This window comes from Manis pentadactyla, chromosome 9 (assembly GCF_030020395.1).
Source record: "Manis pentadactyla isolate mManPen7 chromosome 9, mManPen7.hap1, whole genome shotgun sequence".
NCBI classification, from domain to species: domain Eukaryota; kingdom Metazoa; phylum Chordata; class Mammalia; order Pholidota; family Manidae; genus Manis; species Manis pentadactyla.
In genome coordinates this window covers 8,871,619-8,898,960 of record NC_080027.1, presented here as the reverse complement: position 1 = coordinate 8,898,960, position 27,342 = coordinate 8,871,619, and the positions used below count along the sequence as shown (strand labels likewise).

The 27,342-nt window shown below is 59.9% G+C and overlaps 1 protein-coding gene and 1 long non-coding RNA gene across 5 annotated transcripts in view; one reads left to right on the top strand and one right to left on the bottom strand.

Annotated features, from left to right (window-relative positions):
• KCNQ1 (potassium voltage-gated channel subfamily Q member 1) overlaps positions 1–3,691 on the top strand; it is a 324,142-nt gene extending 320,451 nt beyond the window's left edge. For all 3 annotated transcript variants that reach the window (XM_036875806.2, XM_036875805.2, XM_036875803.2), the window contains one exon: positions 2,423–3,691. In XM_036875806.2, coding sequence (XP_036731701.2) covers positions 2,423–2,653 — 231 coding nt within the window. In that variant the 3' untranslated portion in view covers positions 2,654–3,691. The remainder of the gene's footprint in view (positions 1–2,422) is intronic.
• LOC118907337 (uncharacterized) overlaps positions 1–27,342 on the bottom strand; it is a 209,454-nt gene that overhangs the window by 159,308 nt on the left and 22,804 nt on the right. The window lies entirely within an intron of this gene.

Here is a 27,342-nt window from a genome sequence, read left to right as displayed (position 1 = left end):
GCAGCTGAGCAGCAGGCAGCCCTGGGCGGGCGGGGTGGCAGCACCAAGGTTGGCCGCGCAGCTCCAGGGGGGCCTAGCCCAGGGCGTTGGGGGCAGGAGGGCTCCACGGGGCTTGACCGCAGCAGCCCCCACCCCTCCCTGTATCCCCAAACATGCTTCCAATCCCTTTTCTCCCAGGAACACCCCTTAAAGGCTTCCATGCCCACTTGCACATCTGGGGGTTTCAACAGATGTTCAAGTGCCGTAAAGTGAAAATTTATGAAACCACAAATTTTCTTCTATAACATATCTGCCGCTTAAATTGCTACCAACCGATACCTAAGACGGGCCTGCACGGTTAAGCCATGCCTGGGCCCGCTGTGTTCAAAGCTGCCCTCTTGACACCCCGTGAGCCAAGGGGACCCCAAAGTCCCGGTGACCTCCCCGGGGCCCCCCAGGGCAGTGGGACCCAGGAGCCGGGTCCTGTGGCAGCTACAGCCCCAGAGGTCTTGGGCCAGGGAAAGGGCTGGTGCTTGGGTGTGACAAGCGAGCATCCGTCCTGCGTCCCGCCCCGCCCGCCCCCAGCCTCCTGAGCTCAGTTCCAAACCCCGGCTCTCACCCCTCCGCGGAGCTCCTGGCCCTGACACCCGCCCTGCCCAGCACCATTTCTTCCAAGAATGGAACTTGGGGCTGGGGGGCTGCAGGGGTGAGGTGAGAGACTCAGGCTCCAACCAGTGGCCCTGAGCAAGGCCCTTCTCCTTGGGGGGCCCCAGGGTCTGCATCCAAAAGGTGGGTTGCAGGCCCCAGTGGTCTTCAGACGGCTCTGCAGAGGACCTAGGGTGTCAGGCAGGCCTGGAAGGTGTGCGGGGGGAGGTGGGGGCGCTGAGTGAGTGGCCCCAGGCCCCGCCCCCACTAGAGAAGCCCGCACGCTTCCCCTCTATAGCCGGGACTCCTGCCTCAGATCTGTCTGGGAAAATAGGAGATTGGCCCCTCTGGCCTGGGCAATGGGACCTCTGACGTGCAGCTGTCCCCAGGCCCAGGGCAGGTGGGTCTTAGACCCAGGGCCATCCAAGAAGGCCAACTGCATGTGGCCTCAGCGCCACAAAGGTGGGCCCCAGACATCTGGGGAGGGCACAGCCCCCTCACAGGCAGCGTTCTGACAAGGGGCAGGGCTGCTGGCACAGGCCTTCTCCTTCCCACCCCACCCCTGGGTCTCAGCTTAAGGGAGGTCCCCTGGCTTAGGTCTCATCCCCTGGCTCCTCAGAAGAGACCACTCCTCTCATTTCATCCCAACGCAGCCACTCCCCGCCTCCCCTCAGCTCAGTGGCCATGGTGGCAGGGGTGGGGGTGCTGTGAGTGCCACCCACTGTGAGGCGGGCCTGGGCCTCCGCCCACACGGGGTCTGTGGCCCCTTCACCCATAGCGTCTGCCCCCTACCTGTCCCGCCAGGCAGCACGCAGCTCTGCCCGGGCCTGTGGAGGGATGCCAAAGCCAGCAGGGGCACAGGGGGCCCGGGCCGCGATGCCCCGCACCATGGGTGTGTCCAGGCAGACAGACACGACGGTCCTCGCTGCCCACACTGGGCACTGGGCTCAGCAATTCCGTGCTTCTGCCGCAAAGCACGTTCTCCCCTTGACCTCGAGGACCTGGGCTCCAGTACCCCGAGAGAAGGGTCCATCCGTCTCTGACAGCACCCAGGGGGATTGCCCCCAAGGGCGCTGCAGGCCCCGGGCTGAGCTGTGCCTCCTCCACGGACCCCGGCTCATGCCAGACGTAGACCCTGCACTCTGGCTCTGCTCCTCCTCCTGTGCACCTCCCTGGGGAGGGGGCCTCTCAGCACCAAATCCAGGGCCCACCCAGACTCCCTTCCCTGCTCTGACCTGCCTCGGGGCCAGCCCCTGCTTCACCCGACCCCAGTTCTGAAGGCTCTGCAGGCCTCTTCCTACCTCTGGGCCTTCTTCAGCCCCTTCCGCTCTTGGTCACCCAGCAGCCTCCACTGAGCAGCTGCCATCCCAGACCCAGCCTGCCTCCATTTCATCTGACTTCACAGGGCAGCCCCAGTGCCCACTGCAGGACAGTGGGGCCGTGTGCCTGGAGAGTACACCGTAGGGCCCTGGCCTCAGCCCCGGGGTCTTAGTGCAGGTGGGGTTCAGATTTACTGGCTCTCTTGAGGCAGGAGGTATGGGCAGGCAGGGAAGGAACCTGCCCCTTGGGTGAGGGCTGCAGGGGGCACCCTCCATGTGTCTGAGTTGGCTGTGTACACCCACAGACACCCGTGCACACATTCCGTACACACTCAGGCATGACCAAGATGCAGGCACCTGCCGGGACACAGGGGCGCTTGGGCCCAGGCCCCTCCCCCCGCCAGGAGGCGGGGGTCTGCCCATCCGCACACCTGGCTGCCCCCCTGCCAACCCACTCCTCTCTGCTCTCGTCCCCACAGGTGACACAGCTGGACCAGAGGCTGGTGCTCATCACAGACATGCTTCACCAGTTGCTCTCCTTGCACCAGGGCGGCCCCCCGGGTGGCCACCCCCCCAGTGGGGTCGGGGCCCAAGTGGCCCAGCCCTGCGGCGGCAGCTCCATCGGCCCTGAGCTCTTCCTGCCCAGCAGTGCCCTGCCCACCTACGAACAGCTGACCGTGCCCCGAAGGGGCCCCGACGAGGGATCCTGATGGGGGCGTGGGGCCCAGAGCCTGAGTGGCGAAGCCGGAGAAGCCCAGCCCCTGGGCCGACACCACCGCCCACTGGGCAGGGGTAACCCCTGGGCCACCGGCCACCTGCTTGGAGGCCCAAGACAGCAGCCCCACTCTTCCAGGCCCAGACATTCTGGGGGCCATGCTGCCCACGAGTCTAGGCATGGGCTCTGCGCAGGGCGCCTCTCCCCGGCCAGTGGGTACCAGAATTTGGCTGGTGTGGGGTCCCCCTCAGCTCTGAGACTGTGAGACCCCACATCACTTGCATGGTGATCGGGACACAGTGACAGGGGATCAGGCTAGCCCTGCCAAGGGCTGGGCTTCCCAAGCACTCGGTCAGTCCCAAGTATGGCCGGCAAGTCACACAGGTGCATGTCAGCCCACCCTGGTAGCCCCCAGGGGGCTTCCTGAGGGGAGACAGACAGGCAGCCTCAACAGGGTCTGCTGATACCCCTCCCTCAGCCTCCAGTTGAGGCCCCAGGTGGACCTAGGAGAGAGGCAGGCAGGGCAGGGCAGGCCCAGCCCATGCCAAAGAAGGGAGGCCGCGATCAAGGCCCACGCAGAGGGCCCAGGCCTGGGCCTTGCTCGCTGCCTCTCCAGACGCTGACTCAGTGAGGCCACTGCTTCTAGCAGGAGGGACAGGCCCACCACTGTCCCCAGAGTGCTCCACTAGGGGTAGACAGGGAGGCCCACCTTGGTCTGGCAGCTTCTCCTACCCATTCTGGAGAGAAGAGGAGGCCCCCAATCCTGCCCTGCGTGCGGCCCCTGCCTCCAGCCTCCTGCCCCAGTCCGAGCAGCTGGACAGCCACACAGCTGTCACCTCCCCTGGCCAGCTGCTGAGCCGTGGGGGAGCATAAGGTCACAGTCCCTACACAGGACAGAGGCCCCTCCTGAGCGTTACAGATCATGGAAATCAGAATACTTTGTGTTGATCTGGAATCTGTGCTTTAACGAGTTTCACAGTGTGATTTTGGCCCGCAGTCGTGCTGGCTTCCCTAATAAATGTGGGGTCACGGGGCTGGTCTCGGCACTGCTCTCGTGGTGATTCCTGGGAGCCACCGTCTTGGTGCTGCTGCCAGCGGCCCCCCCGTTGCTGCCTCTGGCCCTGCACGCCCAGCAGGCTGAGGGGGGCCTGGAGCCTCTCAGCTCGGCGGCCTGGGGGTTTCTAGGTAGGAGGTCTCCCCTGGACCCAGGAGCTCTTCGAGACAGGGCCATCCCTGTCCCTGTCCCCCTGGCAGCACCGCAGGCGGCTCCGTCACCCACCCTGTGGACCTCAGCCCTTGGTGGTGCCTTTGCGGGAATGTTCTGCATGACCCCCTTCCAACTGCTGGAGTCACTTCCTGGGTCTATGACGCAGCTCGCAGTCCCTTCCTGCAGGAAGCTCTCCCTGATAGCACCTCTTAAGAAGCCGTCCCTTCAAGGGGCAGCTCCTTGGGACTCCAGGAGTGAGCAGGTAGGGTCTTTGGCCCCAGATGAGGGCAGAGGGAGGAGCTCAGGGATCCTGCCCTCTGTGCCCACATCCTAAAGGCCGGCCACGGCCTTACTTCCTAGGCCACAGGGACCCTGCCCGACCCTGCCCACCTCCCACTGCTGCCCATGGGCACCTGTGCCCCGTGCCCCCCAGCCCGGCCCTCCAAGACCTCCCTCCTGGACAGGAGCCCTGCAGTCCATTTGGAGACAGCACCCAGGTTGCTGCTAAACAGGAACCCATGGTTCACTTCACAGAAGAGAGAGCCAGGGATCCTGTCAAAGGCTGCAGCCCAGAGCAGCATCCTCCTGATCTGGGCTCTGGCGGCCCCAGGGGTTCCCCCTGGGGTGGCCCTGGCTACCTGATGTGGTCAAGATGTGGTCACTACCCTTCTCCCAGCAGCCCCAGAGCCCCTGAGGCAGGTGGGCACCTTTCCAGGGCCTGGCCTGGTTGGGCTGTGGGTGCTGGGGCATCAGCCTCTGCACCCCTGGGTAGCCACCATAGGGGATGCCCTTGGGCCCCATCTGCCTCTCTCAGGCCAGGTTGGCCCTCATCCCGTGAGGATCCCTAAGGGGCTGGAGAAGCACGGGCTGGATCCTGCATGGGTGTGGGGTTCTGGGGACCCCACTCAGGCACGCCTGCCCCCGCCGGCCTCAATTTCCCCATCATTGCCACAGTGCTTCCTCAGGCCTGTCCAGCTCCCAACAGGCTGGACACATGTCAGGTTCGTGCCAGCCCACCTCACCCTGTCTTGTGGGCACCTGTGGGCTCTGCCTGGCACCTCCATTCATGCTCCACCCCAGCTCCCAGGCAGACCCGCTCAGCAGGGCTGGGGGTGGGTCTACTGTACACCTTTGGGCTATTTCTACACCCTCCAGGCCTGCTTCCCTGTCCTGTCCTTACAGAGCCCGCCCCAAATTCCCAAGCCATCAGGTTTGTGGCATCTGAGATTTCAAGGACGGGGTGCCCCAAAGCCACCAAAAACAGCAGGAGGCCACTGTCAGGACACAGGGTCCAAGTCTCCACATGGGGTGGCAGCTTGGGCCCCTGTGGGAGGGGAGGACCGTGGATCCCACTTCAGCCCCTCTGGGTCCACACCTCCCGGGGGTCCCCAGAGCCCTGCCCTGGCTCCCACCGGTGGGACTTGGCGGCTGGCCTGACCGCCCCGGCCTGTTGGGGGAGGGGAGCAGGGCAGCGCAGGGCCTGGGCCTCCCCAGCCTGCACCCATCGGGGAGGGGCGGGAGCAACAATTACTGGAAAGGCAAAAGCTGTTGTTTCCTTGTTGGGTAAATATTTGCGGAAACCCCAGGAAGCGGCTGGCTGGAGAGCAGGGTCCTCCACAGCGCCCCAGGCCCCTGGCCCCCCTGCTGGTGGGCACCCCAGCCTGCACCCCCTCCAAGCAGTGCGCGGAGGAGTGCCCCTCTGGGCGGGGCACGGCCCCTGCACCCAGCCTGGCTTTGTTTTCCATATTATCAACAGCGCACAAAGTGCCCAAGCGCTTTGCTCCTGGACAGGCCATTGCAGCCCTCTCGGGTGTGAAATGCAATTTACCTGAAATAAAGCCCAATTATGGAATTAGCTAATTAAAGCCCACGGTGGAGGCTGGGCCCGGCTGGCCAGGCACTCAATGCCCACCCGGTGCCCGCGGTCTGAGGGAACAGATGGCGGCCCGGCCTGCCACGCCGGCCGCATTCCTTCACTCTGTCCCCTGATAACTGACTTAGACAGCACACGGCCATCTGGTGTATGACACGTCCTGTGTGCCCCGGACAATGGCCCAGCAGACCTCTCTGGGAGAGGGCCGTCGCCTGGGCAACGGTGGCATGTGCAGCCCAGGCCCATTCACAGCCCCCTCCCCCAGCCCCTTTGTGGGCCTCGCCTTGGCTGCCTGGCTGCTTGCCACTCACAATATCCATGAGTATTTGTCCACAGCGCCCAGCCTTTGTCTCCAGATTGGGCACCCTGTTCGAGGTCCTGAGTGTCCAGTGGGTGCTAGGAGCATCTGCTGGGAAAACAGCATGGGGTGCTAGGGGGCTGCCCTTGCTGGGGCACCCACCTTCTCTGCCCATGTCCCCCTCCCCGATCGACATGCCACCTGGAACCAGGAGGCACCCCATAGACACTTGGCTTGGCCATGGGGACCAGTCTCTACGGCCAGTGTTGGCCCAACCTGAGGCTCTCTCGGTATTTGGGCCAAAGACTGAGAGGGGAAGGGCAGGCCAATCTTGCACCATCTGTGCAATGGGCAACAGGAATGCCCTGGTAAGGGGCCTGGGGTATGACACATGTCAGGTCTGGGCCCACAGCTGGCACACAGTAGGTGCTTAATGAAGGCAACCATGGCCTGGGAGATGCCCAAGCTGGCCACTTGCCATCCTGCACCCAAGCAGGCCCTTGCCCAGGCCCTGCCTCCCACCAGTGGCATCTCTTAGCACGAGCCCCCGAGTCTCCGGCCAGGCCCACCTCCTCATGACGTCCCTGCATCAGGCTCCAAGCTGCCCGTGGGCCCGGTGCTCCCCCTGCTCAGGATCATTGTGGCAGGCAGCCTCCCCAGCCGGGCTGGGGTCAGGAGCTGTGCTCGGGGCCTGGAGCCCTCAGGAAGGCCAGAGCCCAGGAGAGCCTGGCACAGGGCCTGGCCCTACTGGCGCTCAGAAGCTCCCGCTAAAGTATTGATAAAATGTGCCAGAGCTGTAGGCCCTGCAGCCATGGAGGGGCTGGGCAGGGCACCACAGGCAGCATGTCAGATGGACCTGAGGGCAGGAGGCGCTTGGAAATCTGCGGAGGGAGTGAGGACGGTGAGAGGCAGATGTGGCCCAGGGCCCCAGGGACAGCCCCACACGCAGCCCCAGCCAGGGTCCATGCCCTGGCGATCTCCTGGGTCACCTGCAGGGACAGGGACCTCCCTTCCCAGCAAGCACCAGTCCTTGGTCCGGGGACCCCTTCCTAGCTCACCTGAAACCTACCTCTGCCAACACTCCTGGCTTCCTCCCAGGACTGCCTCTGGGCCCCAGACCTCTCTGGCCCCCTGGGCATCTGGAAGGGGGTCTCCACCTCACCTTTCTCAGTCCCCAGTGGCTGATGTCCACTCTTGGATTTGGCCCTCTCCTGTGGCCCTGGAGGGCTGGGGAGCTAGGGAGGAGAGTGGACCTGACCCAGGTCAGCCCAGGTCCTGGGCAGCCAGGCCTGTAGCATGTTTGGGGCAGCCAGAGCTGGACACAGCTTCCATTTCCATTGGCCTCTGAATGCTGGGAGCCAGGGACCAGGGCTCTTTCCAACTCCGTTATGCATTGTAACATTGGCAGGAGGCAGAGAGGACCCGGGGTCAGGCAGCATAGGAACCCATGAGCAGGCAGCTTCAAGCCTTACCAGCCAGCCAGGGGGGAGCTGCCTCTGGCTCCAGCAGGCCAGGCCGGGGCGGAGGCTGAGCTGTGGGCTCTCGTCGCTGAGGAAGGGCGTTCTCTAAAAACCCAGCCACCAGACTCCTGGCCCCTGCCCTGCCCCACCCCCACCCTGCCTCAGGCCAGGGCACCATCCCACCACCTCGGGCACTAGCTGTGTGGCAGGGAGCGAGGGTTCACTCTAAGCCCCAGGTCCTTCTCTCCCAGTGGTCCCTCTGGGACCTCCTGGTCCTGGTTCTGTCATGTGGCCCTCGCCTCAGCACCCCTGAGGCACTGGGGGTGCCAGGAAAATGCATGGGACCCCTGCACCCCCATCCCCTTCCACAGCACCCAGCACCCAAGGCACCTTAGCAGGGCAGAAGGCGGAGGTGGGGTGCTGGGCCCACCGCAGGCTGGACGCCAGGACTGTTCAGCCCCTTCTCCCGTCCTGCCCTGCAGACATCGTCTCCAGCCTGCCCCATGGCACCAGGTTGGGGGGGCGGCGCAGGCCGGCCTTTAAATCCCAGAGCCGCACCATCCTGTCCCTCAGCCATTCCCAGGAGTCAGGGCACTGACCCTGCAGTCTGAGGAGAGCAGAGAAGAGATGAGATCCCTCCTGGAGCTCATCTTGGGCCTGGCACACCAGCCCCTACTTCCTGGGGGTAGATCCCGGCTGCTGGGTGGGAGTGTTGGGATGGAGGTAAAAGCGTGTCCACGCGGACACTGCAGGGGCTGCCACCTGCCCGTGATTCTGGCAGCCTCCCACCTCCTCCCCTTGCGCCAGCCCTTCCACATCCCCCTCCGAAATTCTCGCCGGGTTTCCAGCCTGTAGGATGCGTGTGATCTTTCTGAGCAACATCAAAGCAGGAGGCACAGGCTGCCAGCATCAATCACGCCAGCCAGCTCATTTTCCTGCCCGACCCGCTGCCCCAGGACGGGTGAGGGGCTGATGGGGGTACTCATGGGGTGCACGCATTGCACTGAAGGGCAGAGATGCTGAGAGCAGAGGGACCTCTGGGCACACGGGTCCTCCCCATCTGGTGCTGATGGGGAAGCCGAGGCTGAGGCAGGGCTGGCCCCACATGTGTGAATTTGCATTGGAAAAGCTTCAGAGGAGAAACTGGACTTCCGGAGAAAGAAGTCTGTTGCGGAGTCAGGAAGCCAGGGGGCAGGGAGGGATGGACTGGCTAAAACAAAGAGCTGGCCTTCTCGGGTTAGATCGTGGACTGGAGAGGCCGAAGCAAGGGAAAGATGCAGAACATTCCCACGTAGTGTGGCCACAGCTCCTTTGCTGGTCCACGAGGGCCGAAGCCAGGAAGCGCTGTGCCTGTTCAATGCAGCCAAGGGCCAGGTGGTCCATCAAGGCATTCCCACTGGTTCCAAAAAGGCTGCCATTGTGCCTGCCATGCAGGAAAATTCCAGACTTCCTGTTGGATCCGCAATAAATTGTTACAAGCCTGACCACCAATTCAATCTGCTGAACCCCACTGAACTCCTTTTCTTTCTTAGCTTCATCCCTCTGCACTGCTACCCCTACACACACACACACACACACACAGGGCACAAGAACGGCCTTTGCTGGGAATGTGGGAAAAGGCAGTGGGGTATAGGAGGAACTGAAGCTAGAAGCCAGAGAGTCTCTTGTTCCCAGCTTGGCTCAGGTACTTTCTTGCTGTGTGTCCCTGGGTAAAGGCCCCAGCCTCTCTGAGCTTCAGTTGGTCACTGCATCCCCAGCTTCACAGAGCTGCTGTCAGGGCTGTCAGCATAAGAGAAGACAGGACAAAAACCACAGCAGCCTCATGATCAAGGGCAAATGATAGACCTCACTGAGCTCAGGGTTAGTTAACTGTTCTCCTTAACCCAGCATTGTCTCTATAGACAACTGGAACAGAACTGCCCCTGAGATGAAAGTCTGATTAGCAAATCCACGTTGAACAGCATAGCTGTAGGGCAGTGCCTGGCCCAGCACGGGTGATTCCATGGGGCAGGGCCTTGGCATTGTCCACCCAGTTCTCCAGGGAAGCCAACAGAGGCCTGGGGGCCAGGCAGATGAACGGCCCTCCACAGCAAGGGCGAGACGCCCCAGTGTCCGAAGCCTGAGCATCCGCTCCTGGGACACCCCTGAGCAGCCTCAGCCCCATCTCAGCACAGCCCCCCAGGCCCGGAGGGTCTACCTAATGGGCCTCTTGGTGACACCCAGGGAGCCCTCACCCCCACCTGTGCCCTCAGCCCCTCTGCCAAGGACAGTGGGAGTGACAGGTCGTAGATGGACGTCCAGGCTCAGGGAGAGGAGCTCGTGCTGGGGGAGGCCCTGGCCCCGGGGTGGAGGTGCAGAGGCCCTGACCGCGGTGGGGCTGGCTGGGCGGGCCAGGGACCACGGCAGGGCCTTGACGAAGGGCCTGTCCTGGGCCGGCAGGAGGCCGCCCAGAGCAAGAAGCTTTCTAGAGGGGGTTGTGGGGATGGGGGTAATGTCATTAAGTACTTCCAGAAGGTCTGACTCGAATCCCCTCTCCCGCCCACAGGACCACATCATAAGGACTCCGGGGAGGGAACAAAGCCTGCAGACGGTACCCTTGGGGCTCCCACGTGACAGGGTGGCCCTGCCGTACGGGGGCCTTGGGGCACCTGCTCCACCTGCCCCTCCGTGTTTAACCCCAAACAGGACCTGCTGGGGCCTCTGCCGCATCCCCGGGGCCCAGGGTGGCCTGGCACTGGCCTGTTCAGGAGAAAGGGCATTAAGGCCCCTCCAAGAGGAGGCCTGGTAGACAACCCCCAGTGCCTCAACAGGCTCAGCACTGGAACTGCCACTTACAGGAAGGGAAACAGGTTCAGGGAGTCATGCACAGGGGGAGGGGAGGTGGTCAGGGTTTCTGAAACCTGTGAATTGGGGCCAGGAACCCAACCCCTCAGTGTGTCCACTTCCCCATCAATCAAGTGGGTGAGACCGTGTCCTGCCGCACAGGTCGGGGTGGGCCGTGAGTATGGCAATGAGGTGCATGCAGTGGGCGTTTCCAGGACGCTGTGTGGAGACTCTCCAGATGCATAGCCCCCACCGGGCAGGGTCTTCCAGACCTTACTCTTCCCTCTTGGACTATTTTTCAAGGTATAGACATAAGAACATTCCACTGTGTGTTTCCAAACACCCCCAAGGCCATAGGCTGGAAAAGCACAGGCCCGTTCACCCCGCCCCACCCACCTCTGCCTCCCAGGAGGTTAATGGCAGAGGTGGGCTGCGTAGCCCCCTGTGCTCAAGTTCACCCGTGGCCACCAGCCCCTCCCTCGTGCAGGCATTAAGGAGCCTGTCTGCAGGGAACTCCCCCTTCTTCTTTCTGCATAGTTTCTCCATTGTACCTGCTGCAACCACGTTCAGCATCCCCCACAGATGGACAGTCACCTTCTTCTAGGGTGTGGCCATCGAGGGCCAAACTGCGGACACCTACACACGACACTGGAGCCAACGTAGCTTCCCGGAGCTGTGCCCACAGCCTAGCTTCTGCTCCTCATTGCCCCACACAGCCAGGTGGCCCTGACGCTCCAGAAAGACCCTTCAAGCTTGCAGGGAGCAGCCGCAGCTCAGAGGGCACCTCCCCGTAAGGTCCAAGGCCCGGCCACTGGCCTCCGACCCTGCCCCTGCTACTGATGGTCTCTGCCCACAGGTGGCCAGGTGGGCACACCCCAGTGGGCACTGTGAATGAATGAACAAATTACTAAGCAGCAGCTGAAAACACTTCCAATAATGGCCTCAAGTCAGGGGATGGAAACAAGGGCCCCAGAGGTGAGGCACGCAGCGAGTGGGTGTGCCTGTCTGACCCCAAATTCCTGAGTCCTGAGCCCCCCACCACCCAGAGCATCTCTGCCCTTGCGAGATGATCAGGGAGAGCTGACCCCCCCCCACCTCACCGCCTGCGGACCCTGAGTTACCCACCCAGTGCCCACTGACACGCTCCTCTCCACCCACCTGCCCCCTGCCACCAGCCTCAAGGTGAAGCAGACAGAGCTGTGCCCCAAGAAGGGTCCACAAAACCCCACACGTGTCCAGGCAGCTTGAGTTACCCGGCACGAGGCTGACCCAGCCTCCCTCGAGCCCTGCGAAAGCCTGGCACGGCTGCCCCTAGCAGCCCCTCTCACTGCCAGCAAGCCTGTGAGGCCCAGGGTGCAGGCAGATTGCCTTCCCACTGCTGGCTCGGCCCTGTTCTCCTGTGGAAAGGCCGCATTGTTCCCCCCCCCACCCAGCCCCCGTCTGGCTCAGAGACACCCAGGCTCCGGGCTGTGAGGTCACCGGGCCTCACAAAATCCACCTGCAGCGGCACCAGCTCCAGGAAACCGAATCCCGGCGGCAGATGACAGCCGCAGGCGGCGTGACAGAGTGTCCATTCAGCCTCAGCCCCAGACGGCCAGCCGACCTGGACGCCGCCTCCCGCACCTGGGCCCTCCCTGGGCCAGTTCCACACCACATGCAAACCTGCCCGGGGGCCACAGCCAGGGAGGAGGGCTGGGACATGCCCTGCCTGGGTGCCCAGCACACGTGAGAGGGTGGGTGGAGAAGTGGCAGAGACCTTGCCCTCCCTCGAGGGCCTCCCAGACAACAGGCAGCGTGGAGTAGGCTCAGGGGACCTTTGAAGCTGAGCCTTGAGGGAGACAGTCCCCCTGCCCGGGCCCGGCACATCTCAGACCAGTCTCCCTGCCACCATTTTACAGATGAGGAACCCAAAACCAGAGCACTTGACTGGCTGCCCAAGTTCCTACCCGGGTGAAAAGCAGAGCCAGGTGGAACTGGGTGTGTCTGACCCCCAGGCCTGCCCTTTGCCCTGAGCAGGGGTCCCCTGGGAGTAAACAGTGGAGCAAGTGGCCCGGAAGGAGAGCGGGGCCGGGCAGCTGCCCGTGGAGGCCTCGACGGTGGAGGGAAGAGAGTGAGCCAAGGGAGGAGGACACGGCTGCGGGTGGTCGGCAGGGCCAGCCTCCCACAGAGCGGCTCAGGGTCCTGCGACCACCAGGCCACATGGTCTCTCATCACCACCCCACAGCCACCTCTGACTGCAGCCTCTGCATCTGGGCACAGCCTGCAGCATGAACCCCAAAGAGGCAGTGGGGGACAGGTCCCACCCCAAGCATGTCTCCTGCTGGATTGGCCAGGCAGGAGGAGAGGACTGTGGAGGTGGGCTCAGGCTCCTTGGGCACCACTGAGGTCTGGGCCCCCTCTGAGCGAGGCCCACGGCAGTGCAGGGTGCGCCCGGGTTCCGCAGCCAGGACCCGGTTCCATGGCCTCTTCCAGGTGCGCCTCGAGCATCAGGCCCCAGCCGGGACTCAGGCCCGGCCCCTGGGCTCAGAAGGGCTGCTCTCCAGAGGCAGGGCCACGAGCTTCCTGTCACTCCGCTCTTCTGCCTGGTTGGTCACACTGAAAAGAGCGTCCAGTAGCCAGGAGGCATGAATATGGGCTCCAACCCATCATGGCAGCAGCAACTGAATCCTGTGGCGGGGAAAGACTGGGTCCAAGCTCAGCCCCTGTTCTCCCGCCCACCCAAAGCTGCAACAGCTCCTCCCAGTCACCACCCTGGCTGGCCAGCCCCACCTCCAAACCGGCCCCTTCTCCCTTTCTTCATTTAGCAAACTCCTACTCAGCTGCCAAAGCCCAGGGCAAGGGGCCCCTCCTCCAGGAAGCCTTCTCCCTGGGCCAGCATCTCCCCTCACAGCCCCTGGCACCCACCGCTGACACTGTCTGCATCCTTTGCAGCCAGGCCCCCTCCAGACAGGGCCAAACTCCTTCCGGGGGTCTTGCTGGGGATGCTCACCAGACAGAGCCCTTGGAAACACTGATCTGCAGGGGCCCAGGCTGGACTGGTGAACTCCCGGGGACAGGAGCAGGGAGCAGTGGTCTTCACAGTGTCAGGCACAGGGCTCCACAATTTGTTAACAGCTTGGCCAGGCCCCTAGAGATGGGAGATGCCCTCCAGGAACCACGGAGGAGAGGGGGGCCCACCCAGTACCTGCTCTCCAGTGGCACCACTCCAGCGGCCCATCCCCATGGACCAGAGCCCCCAGGGTTCCACCCTACCTGTGAGCCCACTCCCCAGGCCCACCCACCCCAAAACCCTTCTTACCCACATCCCATGTCATATGACTGTGAAGGCAACATCAGGAGAACAGGTTTCTTAACTTCTCTGTGCCACATCTCCATGGCAAACCCACTGAGACTAGGAGAAAGAGGTGTGTGCAGCAGCCCTGAGCACAGACCCAGCGCAGACGGGGCGCACCCTCACCACCTCACGGCTGTGTTCTCTCTGCTTTTCACAGCATCTCATATGCTTAACATTGATTAACCTCATTCCCACTTCCAAAACACACCTGAGTTCCAGGTGCCCCCACGGCCCATGTACCACAGCTCCCAGCACCCCTGTGGTAAGGGTAGGAAGGCCTTCCTCTGCCCCATTTGTGCAGAGAAAATGCAGGCTGGGTGGAGAGATGCCCCACCCAAGTTCACACGACTCCCCAGGTCAGACCTTTGCCCCCACTGCTACCGGCCAAGGACAGCTGTACAAGAGCAGGCTTCTCAATGCCAACACCACCGTCCGAGAACTCAGTGAGACACTGGTCCCTGGGCCCCCAGTGTCCAAGATCAGTTGGCAGACTACTTTTCACTAGCATGTTATTGACTACTCAAATTTCAGCTTTCTTTTCTAACAATATTAGCACCCCAGAAGGAAAACCTGAACATCTCACCTGAGCCCTGATTTCCGGGAGGATCTCAGACATTCTGGCCACTATTAAGGGGAGATATTTGAGGGCTCCTCAAAAATTAGGACTCCATCTTGGCACTCACAGCCTAGCACCCAGTCCCTGCTTGTGACTCCAGCACCCTCACTCATATGCTGAATAAAATCCCAGGCCCACCCCCACCCCCACCCAACTGACCCCAGGACTTGCAGTGGGTCCTGTCCCCTCCCTCTGCCTCACTCAAGGCTTAGCACAGGCCTCCCTCCTCCGGGAAGCCTCGGTGTCACCGCAGGCCGGGTCAGGGGTCCCTCACCCCCACGGCCCCTTCAGACATACCAGGAGCTGGTGCTGAAGGGGAAGAGGTTGACAAGCACAGGTGGACATCACCCTGAACAAGGTCACTATCACCCCCACTCACCCCCTGGGGAAACTATGGCCCAGAGACAGCCACACACCGCCCCCCGTGCCTGTCACTGCACCCTCGCCTTGGGGGTGTCCAAGAGTCTGAGCAGTGCTTCCAAAAGTCCAGAGGACTTAAGAGGGTCACAAGACTGAGCACCTGGGCATCTGTCTCCAGGGCTCCCGCCTCCAGGCAGCCTCTGCTTTGCACCAAGGATTCTTGGGGCTCTAATGCCACCCCCTCAGACACTTCGAAGTCTCGGGGGCTTGGGCCAGAGCAGGGAAAGAAGGACCCTCACGATCGCGAGCGCTGGCTTGCTGCGGGAGCCCCGGCCGCCGAGCTGAGCGTCCAAGTGCCATTGCCAAAGATTCCTCCTGATTTTTAAGGCACATACACCTTGATGTTACCATTTTCAAAGATTTAGGGCATCAAAGACCAAAGAGAAGAAACAAAAACTTGTGCAGGTGCCCAGTGGGCCCCTTTCTAGCATTTCTCTCATGTAAAATTTCCCACTAGTGCCCCCACCCATCCACGCCCCACCCCACCCCACCCCAGCCACCTGAGAGGCTGCTAGTGGGGATGCCCTGCCCAGGAGATGCCTAGGGCAACAAACGGCCCGTGGGGCAACGTGGGGCAGAGGCTGGGCGTCCGCTTCCAGGGCTCTCCTGGACGCTGAGGAGCGATGGGGCCTGCGCGCCCCAGGCTGCGCTCGGCGGGCCTGCCTCCTGCACCGACCGAGCAGGGCCCAGCCTCCGGGTGCCCGGCCTGGGCCGCGAGGGGCCGGGGCCTGCGAGCGGGCTGGGGCCGGGGTCGGGGGTCCGGCCAGCTTTAATGCGCGGACAAAGCCTCATTTGCAGGTCAATGCCGCGGCACACTCGCCTCTCCCCTCGCCCGGCGCCCTTTGTCCGGCCGCGCCTGCTCCTCGCGCCAGATGGCCGCGGAAATGCTAATTTGGGGCGCCCCCGCCCCCCGCGTTTAATTACGCCCTTGCAGATGGGCCGCGAGTGTGCGCTTCATGCAGATGAGCGCGGCCTGGCCGCGGGGGCCTGCAGGCCGGCTGCCCGGGGCCGGAGCGCGGCCGCGGCGGGGGAGGGGCGGGGAGGGGTGCCGTCCCCCCAGCGCGCCGCCGGGCACGAGCGGGCACCCAGCGGGCCGGGCGCGGGAAGCGCGCTTTCCTCCTTTCATTTCTCCAAAATGGGATCTTAAGTGATTCTGAATGAAAACAAATTGGCCCGCTTTCTTCTCCAAACAGACGCGCGGCGGGGGAGGGGCGGCCCCGGCGGCGGAGGACAGCCGTGGGACCCCTGCCCAGACAGGCCCCCTCACCCGCCGCCAGGGCCCGCGCCTGGAGGCGCTCGGGGACGGCCTGGTAAGTCCTGGCAGGCGTGGCGCCCCCTCTAACATGGGGCTCCTCCCCAGTTGCAAGCCAAATACAGATGCCCAGGCCAGGCTGGACACAGAAACGGGGCATGCCAGGCGGGCACAACCTCTGGGGGTCGGTAGCCCCAGCAGGAGTTGAGGCCCCCGACCCAGGCTCCGGGCCCTAGTGAGGGGGAGTGGGGAAGAACCTCTGGCTCCCTTCTCCCCATACCCGTGGTTCTGTGCCAGAGCTGACCCGGGCCTAACCGCACAGCCATGTAGGGGTGGGCAGAGTGCGCAGGAGAGCTGGCGCGGGGGGCTTGGCAGAGGATCCGGACGGAATGACTGAGAGAATGATGGGGAAGGTCCCCGTGACCTTTAATATTCTAACCATGGACTCACAGACCCCTGTGCACTGGTGGGCAGTGGACGCACACACCAGATGTGACACAGGGGAGGGCCATTTCCCCCCCAGCCCATGTTCCGCACACACAACTCAAGCCAGCACGGCCATTAGAAAGAAGAGGGATCTGTTTGTTCCTCAGATTCTTGTAATCTGCTCAGACAAAGGACTGACACGCCATGACAGGATGACCCATGGGCCAGGTTTGAAGTCAGCAGGCACAGTCATCTGCCCCAGCTGCCACCAGCCCAGTCCTGGAGCCGGCCTAGGTGCCCTCTGCCCTGAGTGTCTTCCCTGCCAGCCCTTCTCCACCTGCACCCCCTCCGACAGTCTCTGGGCACTCCCCTCTCCCGGCTCCTCCGGAGCCTCTGGCCACCTTCTCCTGTGTGTGCCCAGCACCAACCGCGAGCCTGGTGTAACTCCAGCCAGGACTCAGAGCTAGTCAGAGGGACATCCCGGGGCTCCCGCTGATGCCCAGGCCTTGATGCCCATCCTGCTAGCCCAGGATCTATGCCAAGCTGTGGACGGGGGCAGATCACTGACAATGCCCAGCCAGGATGCACCATGGAAGTTTCCATGGTCAGTGGATGGAAACCAGTTCCTATTAATATGGAAATAACAGGTGCCCCCAGACTTCCCCTTCCATATCTTTCCAGGAAACAGTGTAATCAGGATTTTTACACCCATTTGAGACAAACATGACCCCCTGCAGTCACCTCATTAACCAGAGGCTTCCATCTTCCTCCTGGGATAGGGGCTGAGCCTGGTCAGCCGAGCTCCCCACCACCCCTGCAAGGCCTCCGGGATGGACAGCCTGGCCCTGGGCCTCCCTGGCCACCTGGGGCCCCATGGCTTTGGTCACCATGGCTGCATGTGTGTGTGGCTTCTTTAGAGCATTTGCATGGTTGCATTTTCTCCTGTTTGTGCTGACAGTTTGCAACAACGGAGTCTCCCAAAGCGTGTGGCCTGGGGAGAGATCTGGCCTTTTCCCACCATACTTACTACGATGTAAGCCAGCTTTGGTACAGTCACCAGCTTGTTGCCCTGAAATCTTTCTTCCAGATTATTTGTCTGTTAATCCATTTACCACACTCATACTGGGTCTCTTAAACCTCACATCAGGGTTAAATATTTTGAAATTAAAACAATATATGTGTACGTATGTGCGTGCATACATCTATTTACTCTCATGCTTTAAATATGCACTAAAATATGTGCTTTGAACCTAAAAAGTAAACATGGGTCCCCAAATTGTACAGAGCCCCAAACTACCTTCCATGGTTATCTCTAGATAGGAGAATCTATCTGGAGGAACTTTTACTCTTTTTGGTACATTTCTATGTCTTTTTCCTTTTTTTTTTTTTTTTTTACAATGAACACATGGTATTTCTACAATCAGGGGAACTATAAGGCAATTTTCATTTTGGAAATTGAAATAAATAAAAAGCACCATTGGTTTGCCAGCCATGTGACCCAGGGCTTGTGGCAGCAATGCTGGAAGCCTGCTGCTGGCCAGTGGGGGGGCCCTCGCCCCAGCGGTGCACAGGGGTCCGCCTCAGAGCAGAGTCCTGGGGGCGCCTCAGAAACTAAACCCCTCGGACAGGGGCCAGGGCAGGCCCACTCTGCCAAATTCCGCTCAGGCCTACTCTCGGTTCCAGCAGAATTCCCAAGTATATTGTTGTTATCATTATTATTTTGCAATTACGTGACATTTTTTAAATGCCTGGAGTGTTTTTTCAGACATTTTCATTAGCTCCTTCTTGCTCTGCCCACAGGACAGGTCAGCGTTTTGCTTGTCAGCTTCATGGTTTTTCTGAGAGAGGTCAAAAAACCTGCGTGGGTCACACAGCAACGAGTGGCACTGTGAGCACGGATATTGATGTCCGGGCCCGGCCCCAGGTCATCCTGCAGAACTGCAGCATCTTTGCCACGTTTCAGCCTCCACTGGGTTTTGATTTAGGAGTAGGGGGAGATGGATTTGGGAAAGAGAAGAAAAAGCAGGAATGTGATAAGAGAGAAAAAGGAAAGCCAGAGGCAGGCACAAGAGGCAGAAATAAGGAGATCGGATTCCATGGGGCAGAGGGCCCAGCAGGATGGCCACTCAGAGGCCCGGGCAGGGACTCGAGCCCTCAAGGTGGCCCTGCTAGGCCTTCCCGCCCTGCACCCCTGGACCAGGGCCGGGTTCTAAAGGAGCTTCAGGCGTCAGTTCCCAGTGTGTGCTGGGGGCAAGTGGGTGAGACAGCACCCGCCTGGACTGCCATCCTCTGAGAATATCCAGTCCAGGGGGTAAGCTGGAAGAACAGGGACCCCAGGTGCCATTCAAAGCCATTCTGAAATGCAGGAGACGCATAGCCTGCATTAGTCATGAACCTCAAACACTGGCCAACCCCCAGCCTCAGGAGCAAGCGCCCAGCCCACCCCCCACTTACAGCGACCCAGGCTGCAGAGGCCTGGACGGGGCCACTACCCAGTGGGCATCACTAGCGTTACAGGCTGAATTGTGTCCCCTAATACTCCTTTGTAGGGGTCCTAAACCCCAGTATCTTAGAATGTGACTGTGTTTGGAGGTTGGGGTCTTTAAAGAGGTGATTGAGGTAACATGAGACCAGAGGGTGGCCCCAATCCCATATGACTGGTATCTTTACAAGAAGAGGTCAGGACAGAGACACACACAGATGGACGGCCATGTGAAGACGCAGGGAGGAGACAGCATCCACATGCCCCGAGGAAGGGCGCAGGGGGAGCCAGGCCTGCCCACCCCTGGGCGTCGGCCTTCCAGCCTCCAGGACTGAGAGACAATGAATGTGGTGTAAGCTCCTATCTGGGGGGCGTTGTTATAGGTGCCCAAAGAGACTAATACACCCAGCATTCACCCAAACCCAACTCAATAGAGTGGCAGATACCTGTCCAGACCCAGGCAGCCAGGGTGGACAGAGAGACCACATTCCAGACCTCCAAAACCCACACCCACACCCACCTTCGAGAACATTCAGTGCATTGAGCTGCTTCACGGCTAGTTTCCTTTAGAAGCATGGTCCCAACACCTAGGGACACATCACAGAAGTGGGCAGTACCCCAAAATACCATGTTCCAAGGCCAAGATACAAAGGTCATGGGCAGAGCCAATGGCTGTGTGCCCCTAATGCTAGCTGGGGACAGTGGGGCTTTGGATCTGGCTGGCTTGGGTGTCGGGGGAGACTTGGTGCCCTGGAGAATCAGGACCTGCCTGAGGGCCACGCCTGGCCGGGGCTGCAGGGACCGCTGGGCCTCCCTCCCGCTCACCACCGGGAGCTTCATTAGCAGCCTCTACAGTCCAGCTGGAGTCACCTGATTAGCCCGTTCTAGTGGCACTGGGAGTCCCCCATATCTGTTTTTCCACCCACACATGTTCAATTAAATTTTGCTTTTGTGCCAGAGAGGCCACTGATGTGAATGTTTCTTGGGAGTTTTTCCCTGTTTCTTTATGTCCTCAAAACTGAAGTCAGTCACCAAGTTTCAGAAAAATGCCCTCCTGGATTGGACTGGGTAAGAGGAAAGAAAAACACAACACAAAACAAAAGCAGAAGAAACAAAAGAGAAAGCAGGGGCTGCCTTCATCCAGAACCCTCCTGCGAGGAGACAATCCGCTCCGATTGAAACGTCTCCATTGTGCGGTGTTCACGGAACGCGCTTGTTGCGTTGGACAGAAATGCAAATCCCCCTTTTCCCTTTGATTCAAATATTTAAATTTTCAAATATATATGCTGCAACAATTGAATGGCAGCTGACCTCACTAATTTTCATAGAAGAAATGCGGAAGCCATGGGCGGCAGTTAATCTAGCCAGCAGTGGCCCCCACAGTCCTGGGCGGGGTGGGGGGCGGGGGGAATAATCCTTTTATTCAGACATTTGGCTTAAAAGAATAACAAGGAGAAAAAGCTGGAACATAATTGCATTGCATGGAAAACAGAGAAAGATTTTTTTCTTTCTCTCTAACGTGCTTTCTCTTCTCCCGTCCTCAAAGAAGGGGGCTCATGGCCAGAGGCTATTTTCTTGTAAAGAAATCATGAGTGTTTTCCTCCGCTATTGTCCCAACTCCCACCCCCTTGCCCCCATGGGATTTCCAGAGTTGGATCGACTGCTGCTGGCTAGTTCATTCATTCACTCACTCACTCCTTCACAAACCCCAAGGGAAGCCCTGCCGTGTGTCCAGAGGGGCTCTGGCTGGGACAGTGCACCTAGACACCCATAACAGCAGGTTCTTCTAGGCCCTTCTGCAGGGGCAAATAGGGTACTTGGAGCTCCAACAGAGCCGTCTCCTGGCCCTCGGAGGCGCCATAAAACACGGTGGGACGTCGCTGAGCTCCTCTTGAGCCTCCCTGGCCCCCCCAGCACCCGAGACGCAGTCCCTGAGCACCGAGGGGAGGCGGCAGAGGCGGAGGGGCCCCTCCCTGGGCTGGTAGGGCAGCGTCTGCCACGGGCTGTTGCTAAGTCCTGCTCCCGGCCCGGGGCTCCCAGAGGACCCCGGCCCAGCCCATCAGCAGGGCTGGGTCTTTAATATTTAAAGAGCTCTCCCGGACATTTCAAGAACTCCCCGACACGATTTTCCGTGATGCGTGTGCTGTCCGGACATCTGTCTTCTATACCTAATAAAGTCGCCCCGATTCAGAATGAACTCGGCATCGCTTTGAATCCGGGCTCACATATGGTTGGTAATTAGCTGGCTATCTCTCGGAGTTAAATGATTTTTTTTTTTTCTCGCCCGTTCGCATCCATAATAGACGCGAACAGAGTTGCGATTGTTCCCTGTTGCGGGACATTCTGCGCCTGAATGAGCGGGGGCTGCTGCGTCGACGCGGATTTGCCATATGGTTGCGCGGAGCCGCGAAGAATGGGCCCCTGTGTGTGTGTGTGCCCGGGACGCAGCGGCGCGGCCGTGCCAGCCGGGCGGAGCCGGTGCCCGACGGCCCGCAGGAGGAGCGGGCGCGCCGTCTGGGCGCGGGTCCCGCGGGCGGCGGGCCGGCGGAGCGCAGGGCTGGGCGCGGGAGCCCGGCGCACGGAGGACTCGCGGCCGGACGCACCGCGGGCCCGCGCCGCACCGGGGCCTCGGCCCGTGCAGGCCGCGGCGGGGGCCCGCTCTGCGGCTGCGGCAGCCCCATTGTGAGGCCGGCCAGACAATGGGCGGCCCGAGGAGGCACCTGCTCGCCTGAAAGGCCCATAAATCGCCGCCGCGTCCAGCTGCCTTCCCGCCCCTCCCCGCGAACCGGCGGGGCCGAGTGGCCGCGGCCCGGAGGGGGAGGCTGTGCCCGCCGCGCTCCTGCCGGCCCGCAAGCTGCCCGCGCCCTCGGAGCCCGTCAGCCACTCCTCGGTACAGGCCTGCGCACCAGGGCCGCCTTCCCCTCGGTGGCCAGTGTGGTCCCGCAGCGTCCTTCCTGCCGGGAGCCCGCGCACCCACGGGGTTTCCGGCGCGCGCGGGGCCCAGGCTGCTCACGCAGGCTGCCTTTGAACCAAACTCTTGAACTTCTAAACCGCAGCCGCTACTCATGCTGCTATTTAAAGACTGGGCTCCCTGCTGCCCCCCAGGATCTGAGAAAAGCAACCGGCCTCCACCCTGGGCTGCAGCCTTCTGCCCCATTTTGCTAGACTAAGGCCCAGCCTACCACAGGACTTGCCAGCCCCTCGAACAGGGGCTGACACCCTGCCTGTCCCTGCCACCCCCAGCCCTCCATGTCCTGGGCACCAGGCGCAGGGCCCCTGCACTTCCTACCTGCATCCCCTTTCAGAGGAACGCTGAGGCCTCCAGCAGGAAGGGACACAATTTCAGGGACCTGACCAGGCACCGTTCACCCTGATGCTTACATGTGCACCCAGCAGCAACTTCCCCTTGTCATACAGTCAGCCCGCGGCCCCTGGTCACCTCTGTGGACCTGGGGCCCTTGGAGGAGACGGGGCAGATCTTTTCCAGGGCACATATCCATCAGCACCCAGGCCTTGGAGAAGGGAGAAGGGCTGACGGCTGATTCTCCTGGTATCTGATGCAGCGGTACCTCCCCAGGTGTTATTTTAAACATCTTGGGTGGCTGCAAATCTCCCTCCTTGGAGGGTGGAAGCCATGGTCAGTGGTCCAGATGGGCAGGAAGTGGTCAGAAGTTACTACAGGGCTGCACTGGCATCTGGAGTATGCCCAGGTGTGGCAAGGAGGCTCACCTTGGGTGCACAGCTCTGCTCCAGACAGCCAACCTCAGGTGGGCACCTGAGGTGGGCCACGACTGAGAAGAAGGAGGCTGCAGCCCCTGGCTGTGCACGGCGGTGCTGAGGTCTGCTCTTCCCTTCAGCTGATTGCATGTGCTGCCTTTCTCTCCATGAAGGGGGCTGGACTTGGATGGCTGCGCTGTTTCTCTCTCCATGGAGGGGGCTCCATGGGCTCCTGGGCAAGTCCTTGGCACCGTAGGGCTCTCTGCGAGTGCTGGCACACGGGTTCAGCTGGGAAGAGGCGTGCATTCTCTCCCAGGTCTTTGGCAACGCCAGCCCTGTGCTGGCAGCCTGCAGGGTGCACCTTGAGGGGCACACATCCCTGGGCTGGAGAAGCTGGCTGAGATGGCCAGTCCCTCAGTGCCTGCTCCTTGGAGACCCTGGCCACAGGAGGCACTCACTGCTGCCCTGGCCTCTGACTCTCTGGATTTTCACTACCTAGTGCCATGCCTTATCTCCTCTCCTCCCCTAATAAAGGACCAGCATTTTCCCCACTCGGCTCTTCTCCCTGACATCCTAGAAAAATGTTTTTCCACTTCCTTTGATGTCTTTTACAAGTTGCATCTCATTTCCTGTTTGGGCATTTCTGACCTCGAGTGACTTCTGCCGCCAGGCTGCGTGGCTGCTCTTCTCCCTGGGGCTCCACCCAGACGCCAGTTCTGATTCCCCCCCTGTGGTAGCCCCGCCGCCAACTCCATTTCCACCCACCTTCCCCACCTTCTTTGGGGCCTCCGAGACAGCCCCGCGGACTTAGCTTTCCAAGGAAGCTCCTCACTGTGGGGGCCCATCTCCCCAAAGAAACTTGCTGGGTCTGCTTCCCCAGGACCATGTTCTCTAGTTCTCTGTTCCCCCCCTTGGGGCAGGCAGCTCCTGTTCACTTTGCCTCCTTGGAGTGGGGGTGAGCGGAGCGGGAGCCGGGGCCTGGGGAGCCCTGAAGTCTGTCTCCAAGCCCCAGATGCTATGGGAGGTGTGGGGGCCCCACAGAGTGGGGGCTGCTCCCCAGGTGGCCTCCAAGAGCCCCCAATGCAGCAGGTGTAAAATCAAAAAGAAAAAACAAACAAGGGTAGCTCCACAGAGCTCACATGGGGCCTTTCTTCTCCCTCCCTCCTTTCTTCCCTCCCTCCCTCCCTCCATCTCTTTCTCCCTCTCTCCCTCTCCCTCCATCTCTCCTCCCTCCTTTTTTCCTCCCTTCCTGCCTGTCTCTTTCTGTTGTTCCTGTTCTGGCACATGACTCTGCCCTTCAAGCACCAGCAGAAGCAACAGGAATCACTCCAGTGCAGGCCGGCAACTGGGTGTGGGCACCTGGGGCACCGTCCCTGCCCCCTTAGGATGCAATGGACCAAAAATGGTATCTCCTGGCCCAGGAGAGCAAGAGCTGATTAAAGTTTGCATAGGAAACAGAGGAGACGTACACTTACTTTTTTCACAACCCCAGCTAAACTCCTAAGGGACCAGAGCAGGCGGTGGCATAGCTGCAGAGCTGGGGCTCAGCCTCCGGCTGAGGGCCTGCCCACTGCTGTGAGCCTGGCCTGGGAGAGGGCTGGGGGTGCCCTCAGCCAGTGGACACCAGGTGACAGGCAGACTCACCTCTGGTCCTGCCTCAGCCCCCAGGTGTCAGGTCCTGCAGTGAGAGTGCTGCCAGTGTGAAGGGCCAGGCTTGGGTGGCGGTGCCCATGTGGTCATGGAAACAAAGAGCTCCGCGCTCCCTCCAGAGCTCCCGGACTGGGGCTCCCTCCCACTAGATGGGCCAGCTGGGATCTTCTAATCTGAATCCAGGAGGGCCATGAGGCTGGGGTCAGCACCAGGAGCAGAGGGTCTGACAAGCCAAAGGGTCAGAGTTCAAATCACTCCTGTCTTTCCGGATCCAAAGACCGTTCCATCTAGACGGGTCCTCAGACCCTCCAGCACTCAGCACCTTGCAGAAGGGAAACCGAGGCTCAGAGAGGGGAGGGGACTCATCCTTTGCTTCTCTCACCGTAGACAGGCCCCACCCCAGGGGCAGGCCTGTGTGGGGGAGGCTGGGGGAAATGTCAGTGCCCAGCAGAGAGGGGGATGCCCAGAATGGAGGGCAGTCAGGAAGACAGCCCAGAACTGGTCTTGACCACCACCCCCACCCCACCTTCTCCCTGCTCCCACTGCCCCCTCCCCCACACGAGCTGGGCAGGCCCCCTGAGGTCCCTGGGGTGGGGCTGCTACAAACTCCCTGTGTGGTTTTTACATCAGCCATGAGGCAACCACCAGGGCCTGTGCCCCTCAGGTCCAGGAGCACCCGGGACAGCCCCAGACCATCGACCCCTGGGAAGTAGCCTTGGTGGGGTGGCAGTATCAAGGAAGGTGGGGGTGAGTCTCTCACACACACGGACCACAGATAGGACCCTGCAGTACTCCTGTGGGCCAGACAGGGCGCTACAGCTGCCGGTGGCACATAGCAATTCGTATGTGTGGCATTTCCATTTTCACCACTATTGTGGTCCCCAAAATGGACCGACGGCTCAAAAGAAGGTCCAAAAGCAGGAATGTATTGACACACCAAGGCTCCAGGGCAAACACAGGGATGTCCACCCACTGTGACATGCCACAAAAGCAGGAGAAGGAAGTGAGGCCCTCTGGGTGGTGAGGACCTTCTGGAAACAGGACCTCCCGGGGCTGGCCCTGCAGGGTCTCAGGAAACTTGGATGGCTGTGGCATGAGCTCAGCTGTGTTGTTCGCAAACAAAGCCCGGGGCCTTCCCCGGACGCCACCAGTGTTCTGGCCCACGGGAGATGAATGCAGCGAGGCTGCCCCTCGGCAGCCAGGAACAGCGCCCGCCAGGCGGGCTGCAAGGACGCTGCTGCCTGCGGGAGGCCGCGGGCTGGATCTGCTGGAAAAAAGAAAACTCCGGGAGGGAAACAAATTGACAAGTGTAGAAAAATGTTAAACATTGTGGATACGGGCTGGTGATACTATCTATTAACTTATGCATCTTTTTGAGATCCCATTAGAATTTCTTTAAAGGAGATACAAGTGATATAATTGTTTTTGCTAAGGAAATTTAAAACCAGCTACAAAGTTAACCAAATAAGAGAGAAACTATGTATATACATGTATGTATATAATAAATATCCACATATGGATGTGTATGTAATATGCATACATTATTTACATGTGTATTTAATAAAAATATGGGTGTATGTAAAATAAATACACATGATATGAATGTGTGTGTTCCTAATGTAAATACACATTATATAGATGTATGTGTTTATAATAAAAATACACATTATATGGATTCATGTGTGTACAATATATACACATTATATAGATGTGGTATAATCTATATTATGTATTTTTGTATAATATATATATTATATGGATGCATGTGTGTATAACATAGATATACATAACATGAATGTAAAATATATATACATGATATGGATGTATGTGTGTGTAATATATATATGTATATAGATTATATGCATATAATATATATATACATGGTTCTGTATAGAAAATACATACACATGATATGAATGCATGTGTATAATATATATACACATTACATACATGTATATATAATATATGCATATTATATGGGTGCATGTGTGTATCATGTATATATACAATATATACACATCTAATAAAAGAAGGCAGAAAAGGTTACTGCAAATGCCCTTCTCAGGTGTTGTCATGCTGCCACCTCAGTGGCCTTGGGGAGGAGGGTCCCTGCTGTCCAGTGTGTGTGCCTGTGGCACTGCCTCTTGCCTGCACCCAGCTCTGATGTCTGAACAAGCCACTCCTGGCATTTAGTCAGCTTAAACACAAGAAGTGCTCAGTGACTTTTTCTGTTTATTACTGAAAATCCATGCTAAGGGAAAACAAATTTGTTCCTAATTTCAGTAACAATCGTTTGTGAGTCCTGAAGTGCCCCCTGAATGTGCTGGGTACTGACTGAGCGCCAGCACTGCAGACTGCCGGGAACAGAGATGTGGCCCGTCACAGCAGCAGAGCCCCATCGCCCCGGGTTCTGGGCAGTCTCGGTGACTGGCCTGCATAGCTGGACGAGGTGGAGGTCGACGCCACTCCACTTCCCAGGGTAGCTCGTTTGAGGCCTTGCAGCTCCTCCAGCGCCCTGAAAAGCATGCCCTCAGAGCCCAGCTGCCATGCTGTGAGGAAGCCCAAGCAAGCAGCCACAGGAAGAGGGACTGCGGCCCCCCCAGCTGGCGGCCAGCTCCGCTGCCAGGCATGGGAGTGAGCCACCTTGGAAGCTGATCCCCCAACGCCCACCAAACCACCCCCGCTGACACCCCATAAAGCAGAGCCAAGCTACCCAACAGCATTTCCCAAATTCCTGACTCAAACATCCTAGGTGAAGCAAAACCGTTGTCTGAAACCACAAGGCACTGGGACAGTTTTTACTTGGCAAGAGATAATTAGAACACGAGTTCTCATGCCAACAGAAGAGAAGGTTCCAGATGCCAGTGCTCACCTGCTTTGTGCCCCTGGCATGGAATAGCACCATTGTGGTCATGTTGCAGGGCTGAAGGGGATGGTGAACACGCAGCCATTCGACACTGAGGTGGGCCAGCCCCTGAGGACCCACCCAGAGTGCTTTCAAACCCAAACATGTCTTCCTGGTGCCGCTCAGGCCCCAGAGGCCCTGTTTCTTATTCTGAGAACACATCCGGACAACACAATCTGTGTCTCAGCTACCCCTGAAACACTCATTTCAGGGCTTAAATG